Source organism: Oncorhynchus gorbuscha, linkage group LG11 (genome assembly GCF_021184085.1).
Source record: "Oncorhynchus gorbuscha isolate QuinsamMale2020 ecotype Even-year linkage group LG11, OgorEven_v1.0, whole genome shotgun sequence".
Lineage (NCBI taxonomy): Eukaryota > Metazoa > Chordata > Actinopteri > Salmoniformes > Salmonidae > Oncorhynchus > Oncorhynchus gorbuscha.
This window is the reverse complement of record NC_060183.1, coordinates 61,297,679-61,310,084: the sequence shown is the minus strand read 5'-3', so window position 1 is coordinate 61,310,084 and position 12,406 is coordinate 61,297,679. Positions and strand designations below refer to the sequence as shown.

The 12,406-nt window shown below is 44.1% G+C and overlaps 1 protein-coding gene across 2 annotated transcripts; it reads right to left on the bottom strand.

The window, feature by feature from the left end:
- Positions 1-2,919: 2,919 nt before the first annotated feature.
- On the bottom strand, positions 2,920-6,403 carry LOC124047903 (CDK5 regulatory subunit-associated protein 2-like). 2 transcript variants are annotated; one of them, XM_046368237.1, is made up of 10 exons: positions 6,211-6,401; positions 5,934-6,065; positions 5,712-5,815; positions 5,207-5,560; positions 4,739-4,928; positions 4,402-4,505; positions 4,075-4,296; positions 3,571-3,836; positions 3,300-3,434; positions 2,920-3,135 (listed from the first exon to the last, which is right to left on the bottom strand). In XM_046368237.1, exons 2-10 carry the CDS (start codon positions 6,005-6,007, stop codon positions 2,992-2,994), a joined length of 1,593 nt encoding a protein of 530 aa, XP_046224193.1. In that variant the 5' UTR covers positions 6,008-6,065; positions 6,211-6,401; the 3' UTR covers positions 2,920-2,991. The 2 variants fall into 2 exon arrangements, with proteins under 2 accessions (XP_046224193.1, XP_046224192.1); XM_046368236.1 differs by having other exon boundaries at positions 4,075-4,505; positions 6,211-6,403.
- Positions 6,404-12,406: the final 6,003 nt, after the last annotated feature.

Here is a 12,406-nt window from a genome sequence, read left to right as displayed (position 1 = left end):
CGTGAACAATACATTTTCACCTGCCACATAGTTTTCCAAGTAGTCCAATTTTAATTGGAAAGTCACAGACATGGCAAACCTGCATCCCTCAGACCATCCGGTGCATGGACATCCTGTGCATGGACATCCTGTGCGGAGTGTCATCCGAGCGCAAGCGTCCAGTTGTGGAGAGTACAGTACACCGAGCCTATGGACGGACAGGTCAGTAACTCATCAAATATGATACAATATTGTGTAAAACATTGAATTTGTAGATGCATCAACATTTTTACTTAATGTCCCCTTCTCCCTATGTTTTAGACATGAGGCGTGACATGCAAGGTAAAACATAATTTAAACATCACATTTATAAATTCCCACTGTGCCCATGATAAGATGCAATGTGAATTGTGTTGTACTACTGAATGAAACTGTGAGAAGATGCACACAGACCAGCCTTAGTGATTTAATGAACTTACCTTAACTATATGACTTTAGTTGGTGGCTTTGAGCAAAACTTTAATGTAATATAACCTATTCTAGGAGCCTATTGTTTGTACATGATCCTTATTCATTGTTCACTTGTTTTTCAACAATGTCAGGTACAGGCTGGGGCCTTCAGCCAGTAAGAAATCATTTGAACATCGCAGATATAAATTCCCACTGTGCCCATGATAAAGTTAAATACATTACTTTAGTTGGCTGCTTTAAACACCACTAATATGTAATATAACCTATTCTGGGAGCCTAGTGTGTGTGTATGAACAATGTGGAATATTTTTGGACCATTAGCGTCCCTGAAAACAGGTACTTACAGGAAGAGCAATATGAGTCTGTCAGAGGCCGTCACGCTGGATGGTGATGGAGGCTTTGGTGGTCCACACAATGAAGAAGCAGATGTCCCTTCCAGTGATGTGGAGCTGACTTTGGACCTGGTGCCAGTAAGGATGGTCTTCACGAAGGCGGTAAGACCCTCCCTCCTTGAAATAGAAATCCTTCGACTGCCTCTTACACCATCGGGACACCTTGACCTCCACTGCTGTGACCATCCGGTGAAGCAGCCAGGATCCCAGACCCCGTGGCCCTAAGCCCTGACTCATGAACAGCCATCCCGTAACCATTTTGAATGCCTTGATGCCCTCCTCTTCATTATCTGTCCTCCATTTTTACAGAGAACACCCCATCCAACGACTGGGATCTGAGGACCAATTTTAGCAGCGATGGAGTAACGTGCATGGCCCTAACCACTGCTCCATAACTGCTGGCCGTCAATCTCCCTCTCCTCATGATGTGCCAGTTGGTGTTGGTGCGCTGTCCAACTGTTGCCTGCCGTATAGTTTCCTGCTGCTCCACCAAAAGCACCATGTCAGCTAGGATCCCTGCATGGCCCAGGTGCCATTGTTTTTTTTAACAATGTCCGGTACAGACAGGGATGACAGGGAGGCTAACAGTTGTTCTGGCTCAGGTTCAAGGAGCCATTCCCCTCCACTGAACCTGCCCTGGAGACAGTTCCTTAGTCACTGAAGGCTCTGTGGGCTCTCAGGACAGAGGCTTGTAGTTTTCGGCCGTGTACAGGTCCTCAACTGACTGCACCTGGTTGGGCTCCAAGGAGGCATTCGCATATGGTACAGAGTATCCCCTTGTCACCTACTTGGTAGAGACCTGCCAAGAGGAAGGATGTTAAGTGCTTTGTTAAGAAATTTGCTATATAAACTAAGTTTGATTTGATTGATGACAGCTGTAGAATATTTAATAAACTATAATTTACACGAGGACAGTGGTCTTCTCCCCTTTCAATGCTCTTATGTTCATCCTTGAAAATGTCATAAGATCTGAAATAGACACCAAAGTCGACATACTGTACAAACAATTATCTCGGCTAAATTGAATGTTTTTAAGTATTTCTTTGTTGTAGTGTGGACATTAGTAACATTAGTTCTATCTTAAAAATAATTATTTGTTTTTATATATACATTTTTCTTTTTAAATGTTCAGTTCATAAAATATAATTTAACTATGATTTTAGGTGTCTGTAATAGAATATACTTTAATGAGACATTAATGAATTAAATGCATTTCTTCTATAGCTTTCAACATCTTTTACAATGGCGTTCCAAAAGGGCTCCTCCAGTCCGTCATCTACCGTCATCTACTGTTAACACACCCACATCGTACCACACCGTCATCTACGGTTAACACACCCACATCGTACCACACCGTCATCTACGGTTAACACCCCCACATCGTACCACACCGTCATCTACGGTTAACACACCCACATCGTACCACACCGTCATCTACGGTTAACACACCCACATACCACAACGTCATCCAAGGTTAACACACCCACATCGTACCACACCGTCATCTCCGGTTAACACACCCACATCGTACCACACCGTCATCTATGGTTAACACACCCTCATCGTACCACACCGTCATCTACGGTTAACACACCCACATCGTACCACACCGTCATCTACGGTTAACACACCCACATCGTACCACACCGTCATCTACGGTTAACACACCCACATCGTACCACACCGTCATCTACGGTTAACACACCCACATCGTACCACACCGTCATCTACGGTTAACACACCCACATCGTACCACACCGTCATCTACGGTTAACACACCCACATCGTACCACACCGTCATCTACGGTTAACACACCCACATCGTACCACACCCCCAAGACTGAAATATATATTTTTAATGAGCAGCAGTTCAATCGCTACATGCCGCGTTCATGTGATTTTCACTAGGAGTTTCCTAGTTCTGACTAGCACGTGAATGCGCCATCAGTGCATAAGCTTATCATGTGCGTCAAATTTATATGGCACATTTCTACATTGATTAATCTGTCCAAAAATGAAACACAGAATTGAGAGAAACAACAGCATTGCAATGGCAAACGTTTATTAAGACTGATGAGGGAAGCTCCAATTCTTTCTATTTGAATCCATGAAACAAAGATTGGCTTAGTGGAATGATGATCATTTGCTGCTATTCACTCACTCTCCCTACTTTCCCCAGGTTCACTCTTCTCAGTCGTTTGACAGCCTCAGAAAGCATCTTCTTGTTTTGAGATTGCTCCCTCTTCATTATCTCAATTTTATTCTTCAGTTTCAGATTTTCCAAGTAGAAATTCTGAGGGGAAAACCAACATGTAGAGAATACAAGTTAAGAATATGAATTGCTGTTATAAAATCTATGTTTTTCACTGAAAATGTTGCTCAGACAAAATGCATGTGAGGTGAGCTGCAGTATTCACAGTTAAACCCTGACTGGTGATACATGGGGAGGATCTCTACCTCTTGGCTCTGGGAGAAATTCACAGAGTCACTCTGAGAACGCCTCTCTTGGAGCCTCAGAAGATGACAGGCACCGATGGTAGATGAGAGATGCTTGATGTACTTCTGGTCCACCTGAATCGGAGTGACATCAAACTGCACCAGTGTGAGATAAAATGATGAAAGGAAAACGGAGCACTGCTTTAATCACATGAGCATAACTTCTCAAATGTGGTTTGGGGAAAATATGAATAATCATAATATTGAAACACTCAAATTCCGAAGGACTCACTGCTGACTGTGACGTGGGATTGGAGTTGTTGTTGTGGCACCCCTGTAGTAGCCTACTCATCTTATTGGTCATTGTCTTCCCTTCTGATATCAGTCTCTGCATGTTGATGCAATTATCTTCCTGGCCAGTGACATTAGGGCTCTTGTCATTTGCCCACAGTGGGGATAGGCTACTGTTCAATAAGGATGGGACCGAGTCATCTATGCTGGAGGTAAGGCTGCTTTGTGAGAGGTTGTCATTGTCCTTCTTGGCATGATCTCTTCTCCCTGAATAATAAAAACTTGCCATTCTAGTCAACCAATGTGTTGATTTTCCTAAGCAGAAACCTATCTTTGAAAGCTAATTTGATTACTAGTGTTACATTTACTGTGTGTAGTCTTGATGGTGATACGAGGGACATAAAGCCATTTCAATGAAGCTTCAATTGAAAATATGCTGCCATTTCTTTTTACACCATCACAATACATAATGATCACTGAGACATTTCACAGTTCTTACTTGTACCTGAAGGACTGCTCCTGCTTGAATGCCTGGATGCTCCACACTCCACATAGTTGATGTTGATGATCATTGGAGGGCACTCTGGCCAACCAGAATGCTCAGGGTGTTTCTCCTCTGTGGCTTTAGTCTGTATTGTATCCTTATCGGCAAGCTGTGCTCTGATTCGCTGGATCTCAGAGAGGAGTTGATTTAGCTTGGGGTTGTCCGGGAGACCGCCTCCAAACTCTGATGTTGGATGAAAGTGTAGCAACTCAACAGAATCAACATCACATCTAGCAAGAATAACTGTAGATGGAGAGAAGAAGTGAGGGACCTTCTTGTATACATTACCAGTGGAGTTGACTGCAGCTGTCCTCGTCTGCTCGGACCCCTGCATCTCCTCACAAAATGACTTGAGGAGCTGTTTTTGATAGGCATCGAGTTCTCCCTTCAACCTTAGACAGTGAAAGAAACTCACATCAAGTCTACTATTTGTCTGTCAACATCTAACTCGATCAGGCTGAGAGCCAGATCTGTTTTAACCATCTGTTCTGCAGTACCGTTGTCAAGCCAAAGAAACTCTGCCCCAGGCTATAATTCAATGGAATATTAACAGTCAAGGCTGGGATGAAGGAGTCTGGAGATTGGACTCCTACTATTTCCTATACTTATTATTACTTCCTCCAACCTGTCTATCTCTTCCTGTGTGGAGCTAAGTGAGCCTTCCAGGCTCCTGTTGTTGTCCTCAGAGCGTGCGAGCTTCTCTGTCAGCCTCTCTCTCTCCTCCCTCAGCATGTCACTCTCTCTCTGGAGCTGTGTGAGCTCACAGGCTGTCTCAACCAGAGACGCCTTCAGTCTCTCTGACTCAGCATGCACGCCTGGACATCAGAACAAAAGCATGTACAGTAACAGTTCACCCCTGACTATTCCCTCTGAACAGTCACGCAGTTAAGTGTGAAGGTAAGTGTGTTCACCACTTGAATAACTAGGTAGTTATTGTAAAATAATTTGTTGGCTAATTAACTTTAGTGTAACTCCAGTTTTCGTGTAAACCTTTAATTTACATTAATGCATGATTTACGTCCAATATAAGTGTGCATCTCAAGTTATGATTAGCCCCTAAATAAATAAATAATGATCCCTGTGTCTGACTGACCTGGGTGGTTCTGGCCCATCTCTGTCCCTGCCTGCTGGGCCTTATGGTTCTTCAGATGCTCCTGGAGCCTCCCGTTTGCCTGAATGCTCTCCTTCAGACTCTGTCTCAGCCTCAAGATCTCCTGCAGCTGCTCCTTCATTTCTTCTTCCACTGTGAGTGAGTTGGAGGGGGAGAAACATCGTCCATCACCCCCCTCTCTCTGAGCCATAATGGATCTGCACAGGTCCAGCTGGCTGCGCAGGGTCTTGTTGAGGCGCTTGCTAGCCCTCAGTCTGTCCAGCAGACTGCCATTCTCCCTCTGCAAAAGTTGGAGACAGCTCTCACACTTGGTCGGGCCAGCCTCAGTTGCAGGAACTGGGAAGAGGGCGGAGGAGAGAGTGAAATGGAAAATAAAAGAGAGGGAGGAAGAAAGGAAAAGGGGAATGAGAGAGTAAGATTCTATTCTTTATGAGTCTTTTATAATGACACTTCAGCTACAGACCACAGACAGACCACTTACACTCACCTTCACTGTTCTCTGGGATGGTGTGGTTGTCAGGGTCCAGAGTCTCTCTCTGACAGGGATTAGTTCTCCCCCCCTTCCCTTTGGACTGCAAAATGCTCCAGGCACTAATCAAAAACACACAGTAAGATTGATAAGAGTAGAAAATTAGAAATGGAAACTGTAGATAATTGATTGAATTACAATATAATTGACCACAGTTCTTATGGTCTACAGTTCAGAGACCTCTGAGCACTTCTCTTGCAGGGAGGCAGAGATCTGAATCTGTGCTGTGGATAGCTGCTCCTGCCACTTCCCATAGTCCTCAAGCTCCAGCGTATGTTTGGCCAGAATCTGGCTATGATGTTCTCTCAACTCCTTCAAAGAGAAAATATAAATTAGTTTCTGGCTGCGTTGTCTCAACGTCTGTGGTTAAAGGAAAGAGAGGAGACAGAAACTTTTGGCCAAAGGCAGAGTATTATGCACACCTATATATAGTTCTGGTAGAAACTATTCTCGTTACCTTGAACATCTGTTCATTGATGGTGATGTAAGACATTAGCTTCTCTACTGTGAGTTTGTAGTTCGTCAGCTGTATCTCCTTGTCTGCGGTGCTCTCCTTGAACAGCATGTCCTTCTTTTTCAACATCTGATCCAGTTGCTCCAGCTTCATACTACTGTCCTCAGTCTGGCTCTGTAGTTTCTGTTCTGCCAGTTGATTTTCTAGCAACAGTTTGTCCTTATCATCAGTGATCTGTGCCAAAATGTCCACAGTCTCCTTGAGTCTCTGTTCCAGCTGCTCCAACTTCCTGTCTCTGTCCTCCACTTGACCCTGCAGTTTCCTGTCTGTAAGTTGATTGTCCTGCAGATATTTGCCAGTAGTATAAGACAAAATGTCCTCCATTTCCTTGAGTTTCTCCTCAAGCTGCTCCGCCTTCCTGTTGCTGTCTTCAGCTTCACCCTGCAGTTTCTCAATTTCAAGTTGATGGCCTGTCATCTGTGTCTCCTTTTCCTGGGTTGTCTGAAACAAAATGGCTTCTGTCTCTTTTAGCCTCTGTTCCAGTTGCCCCAGCTCTTTGTTGCTACCCTCAGCCTGGCTATGCAACCGGCCAACCATGATCTGGGGAATGAGATGAGACAAACAGTCCAAAAATAGGTACAATACATTCCCCATTTTCATTCCACAACTAGAAATTACACTGTGAAATGGTAATTATATAAGAATGACCAAATAATTACTTAGAATTGTCACTCTACCTCTAGATCCTCTGAGTTCCTATTGACAACCTCCTGTAGCTGGGATATGATAGAGTCTTTCTCCTGGAGCTCCTGGTCCAAGCCCTTCATCACTGACTCTAAAGACTACAGGAGAGAGACAGGAATAAGAATCCTGAAATGATATCTGATGTTTATCACTTAACACCAGATGAATTGCAGTAGGTTGAGTACCTATATTATCAACTCAATGAGTCACATATATGTGTAGAACACGGGTCTCCACTACACTGCAGTCACTTGAGAGTTATGCACTGAAGGTTCATATAGACAGAGTTACAAAATAACAGCTTCCTAAGTTTGAGACCCCTAGTCTAAGTGACTCTTGTATAAGGACATAAATTCCTTGTAGATTTGTACTAAAATGCAGAACCATGAGGTTTCTGTTACCTTTAGCACTTGAGCATTGATGCTGGTGGCAGACTGGATCTCTTCCATTGTGAGTTGGTGGTCAGTCAGCTGGCTCTGCTTATCTGCATTGGTTTGAGCCAACATGTCCGTTGTCTCTCTCAGTCTCTGCTCCAGTCGTTCTAGCTCCCTGTTGCTTTCCTCCATCTGGCTGTGGAACTGACCAGCCATGACCTGAAGAGATATTACCGGCAATATGACAGAAACTCTGAATGAGATTCATTTGAATAAGACTTTTTTTGCTCATGTTCAACTTCGCTAGGGTGTTGTTGTTTCCTACAAACCATTTTTAAATCTGCTTTTTAAATCTGTTTATTTAGCAACGCCCAGAATTTACTGGGTAGCATTTTTGGGGAATATAGCATTCAAAAGCATAATTGTGTCCTCCTATACCTCCATGTCCTTGTTCTTCCTGTCCAGAGCGACCTGTAGGTGTGCAAAGGACCTGTCCTTGACTTGTAGTGTTTGGCACAGGCTCTCCTCCAGCTCCTGCTTGGCTCCCTGCAGACGGTTAAACACATCCCTGGTCTGAGCCATCTCCATGTCTCGCTGTCGCATCAGAGCATCCACACTCTGCTCAGCACAATACATTGTATTATTAACATTAATAACATACAACATACAACAATTAACAAAGTGATATATCACAGGGGAGAGGGTTTCACCAGAGGGGTAGGTAAGTGAGGTAAGTGAGGTAAACATACATTTATCAGATCTTGACAGCAAGACAGCTGATTGTTCCTATCTTGCAGATCGGTTAGCTTCTGCATCAGTAAAGACAGGTTTGAAGAACTGGCGTTTCCTTTCCCTTCAATGGCAGTGAGGATCTCATCCTTGGCTTGCTAGGAAAATATAGGAATTCTCTTATCAATTAACAAACCGCATTCAATATGTGGTTAAGTACTGGAATCACCACAATGTAATAGTATGCATTGTGGTAAAGTACATTTATAGCATCTTGGATGTGAGACAGGAGATCTTCTTGGGCAGGCGGGTGTGTTTGGATGTCCAGCAGAGCCTTCTGAAGGCCCTCAATCTCCCTGTTCTGCTCTACCGCAGACAGCAGCTCTTCCCTGGCTCTCTGCACCAGAAAACATATAGCTAGTTGAGTCTTTCAATCTACTCTATTTCAACAACAAAAAAATACAAAGGTATGGAAACGTACAATGAGCAAAAGTCCCAAAGAATATGATACGTGTGACTGTGAATCTCACCTCAGAATTCTCTTTCACCTCTTCAATCTGCTGCTGTAACACTGATTCCTGATGGTGACCAGTGGTAATGTCAGGGCATGTGCACACATGGCCCTCCTGAGAAAGAGAATGTCAAAATTGGTTCCCTTTCACACTCCTGTGTATATTATCTAGTGAACACATTGACAGTCAATGGAAATGATATGATATGATGCTTTCATACATTTACATTTTACAATCATTTGGCTCTTATGCTTTTTCTTATGACACAGTGGGACATACAGTGCTTGCTTAGTTGATGCTAGAACTAATACCTGTAGCAATTTATCTTTTTCCTGCAGTGTGCAGTTGAATGTCTTTACGGCAGCTTCCAGCTCCTTCAGATTAATCTCATTCTCTGTTAGGAGGAAGTCTTTCTCTGCCATCTCTTCATTGGACTGTTCCAAAGCATCCTGGAGCTCCTGACAGACAAAGGAACAGTACTTTAACAGATAGAATAGTGATCTGCTTATCTATGCTGATTAAGCTGCTTAGCTTATCAGTTCCTGAATTTCATGTATTTAAAAAAATATGTGAAAAATTCCACAAACATGTCACAGGAGAAGTGGATAATTTAACACCAGAATTGGAGTAGAGAGGACCTGGAGAGAAAAGGCCTGTGTTACCTTGGTCTTTGAGTCATATTTGATCTTCTCATTGGCCAGTTCATTCTCAAGAGTCTGGGGAAAAACCAACAACAACATACTCAGGGATGGATAAATAAGAGCTACACAATAGATGGATGGATCTACAAAACAATAGTTTTGGTCAGCGTATGAACAGCTGTGAGTTCTTACATGGATTGTATCCTCATGGCTAAACAGCAGATTGTTGAGAGTCAGCAGTTCTTTCTCCTTCTCCCCCAGACATGCCTGAAGCTGGCCTATCGTGTCTGTCTCTCCATTGCTTGACTAAGCGTGAAAAGGGACAGAGGTTAAAGATGGGTCAACTTGACATTATGTAACCTAATTTACTCCATTACACCAGCATTTAATTTAATTCACATTTTGTTTATCCAGAAAGACTCCAGAATGGCAGTCAGCACATTCAACCAAGGTAAGTAAAGTCAACCACAAAACAGTTATGTTGATGCCAGGGATTGAACCCAGAAACTCATACATGCAAAGCATGCACTCTACACTGAGCAACATCCCCCTCTATGAATGGATGATATTCATACCTGAACAGCTTTTTTCTTCTCACTATCTTTCTCATGTATTTTGCGGTTGAGTTTCAGGATGGCGGCTTCCTGCTCCTTGACTTTAAACTCATACTCAGCCAGCTGGAAATCCTTCTCTGCCATCATATCCTGCATCTCCTGAACAGTGAGTTATCAGCACCATTATTATCATCATTATGACATAATTATTATAGATTTGGGACCTGTCATTCTCTGTTCCTGCAACAAACACACTGTACTACACTATATATCCAAAAGTATGTGGACACACCTTCAAATGAGTGCATTTGGCTATTTCAGCCACACCCATTGCTGAAAAGTGTATAAAATCAAGCACACAGCCAAAATGAAAGATTCTCCATACACAAACATTGGCAGTAGAATGGCCTTACTGAAGAGCTCAGTGACTTTCAACGTGGAACCGTCAAAGGATGCCACCTTTCCAGCAAGTCAGTTCGTCAAATATCTGTCCTGCTTGAGCTACCCCGGTCAACCTAAGTGCTGTTATTGTGAAGTGGAAACGCCTAGGAGCAACAACGACTCAGCCGCGAAATGGTAGGCCACACAAGCTTTGCCTCCAGGCCTCACAAGCTCACAGAACGGGACCGCTGAGTAAATGTCCTCGGTTGCAACACTCACTACCAAGTTCAAAACAGCCTTTGGAAGCAAGGTCAGCACAATAACTATTCGTTGGGAGCTTCATGAAATGGGTTTCCATGGCCGAACAACCGCACACAAGCCAAAGATCATCATGTGCAATGCCAAGCGTTGGCTGGAGTGGTGTAAAGCTCGCCGCCATTGGAGCAGTGGAAACCAGTTCTCTGGAGTCATTAATCACGCTCCACCATCTGTCAGTACGACAGACGAATCTGGGTTGACGGATGCCAGGAGAATGCTACCTAAGTTTGGTTGAGGAGGAATAGTTGTCTGGGGCTGTTTTTCATGGTTCGGGCTCGACCCCTTAGTTCCAATGGAGTGAAATCTTAATGCTACATCATGCAATGACATTGTAAACGATTCTGTGCTTCCAACTTTGTGGCAACAATTTGGGAAAGGCCCTTTCCTGTTTCAGACAATGCCCCCGTGGACAAAGCCAGGTCCATACGGAAATGGTTTGTCAGGATCGGTGTGGAAGAACTTGACTGGCCTGCACAGAGCCCTGACCTCAACCCCATCAAACAACTTTGGGATTAATTGGAATGCCGTCTGCATACCAAGCCTAATCGCCCAACATCCGTGCCCGACCTCACATTGGGCCAATATGTAATTTGATGCTTGATTTGATCATGAATTTAGGATCTTGTGTCTCATTCCACCTTCAGGTGTCTGTCATATTTCCTCTTCTCTCTGCCATGATCCTGTTCCAGAGCCTGAGAAAAAAAGGTTTTAAAGGTTAGTGACTGACACACACACATGCAGAAACACACACACACACAGACACACACACACACACACACACACTGACCTGCAGGTCCATCTCTCTCTGAGCAATGAGAGATGACAGCTGGCGGTCAGGGTCAGCTGATGGCTGGTCTCCGCTACCCTGGCCAGCACCACTGTATCTCAGCTGGTCTATTAGAGCCTCCTGGGACTTCACAGATGCCTGCAGCTGTTCTATCAGCCTGGGAGAAAGTGGGGGACATAGAGAGAGAGATAATGAAAGAAGAAGAGGAAGATAATTAGAGGGAGAGCGAGAGTACAATCCTGTAACAGGTAAGGACAAACTTAATTCATTGTGATTCCATGGAGGGAACAGATAAACCTAAGGAGGTCTCCAGTCTCTCTTACCAGTCTCTCTCTTCCAGCAGACGGAGTAGGTCCTGGAACTTCTTCGGGTTCTGGTCTGGTTCCTGTTCCTTGGATAGGGGGTCAGTCTGTGTGGGTGCATCGGACTGGGAGTGTTCAGGCTGGGTGGGGGTGTCCAACTGGGAATGATCCGTCTGTGTGGGTACGTCAGATTGGGAGTGACCCTCCCCCTGAAGCTCCTTCTCCAGCTCCAGGCAATGCGTCCTCTCCTGCTCCAACATGGTTGTCAGCTTCCCCACCTCCACTCTGGATGAATCCAGATCCTGGAAATAAATGGGAATGATATTCAGCAAATCTTGGAAGACATTGGAGAACACTTGGTTATGGAATACATCTTCGGCCTAAATCTGTTGTTCAGATACCTTCCCTAGCTGCTGGATCTTGGTGTTGCAGTACTCTCTGAGCTGCTCCATCTGCTCTGGGTAATCTTGACTAGATCATACAAAACACAGTTAGATTAGATACAATACCAACAAATATGATTTCTAGTCAGTCAAAATGAAAGGTTATCGGCTAAACTTACAGTGCAAGGGCAGAGACCCTCTGCAGCTCCTTCATTTCCTCTTTCAGTGTTTCAACCTCCACCTTCAGGTCAATGTTCTGTGTTGAGACAAAATCACATGTAGTTATACAGTAGGCCAACCTGTACAGTATTCCTTCAATGTAGTTACATGACTGCTGTTCATGGCTTTGTTGAGATCCGTCTCTGATCACTCACTGTTTTGTACATTTCCTCAACAGAGTCATCACACCTCTGCTGCAGCCGCTCCTCGTAGAAGAAGATGCGGAGTCTGAGGTTGAAGTTGTCCTTCTTTAGG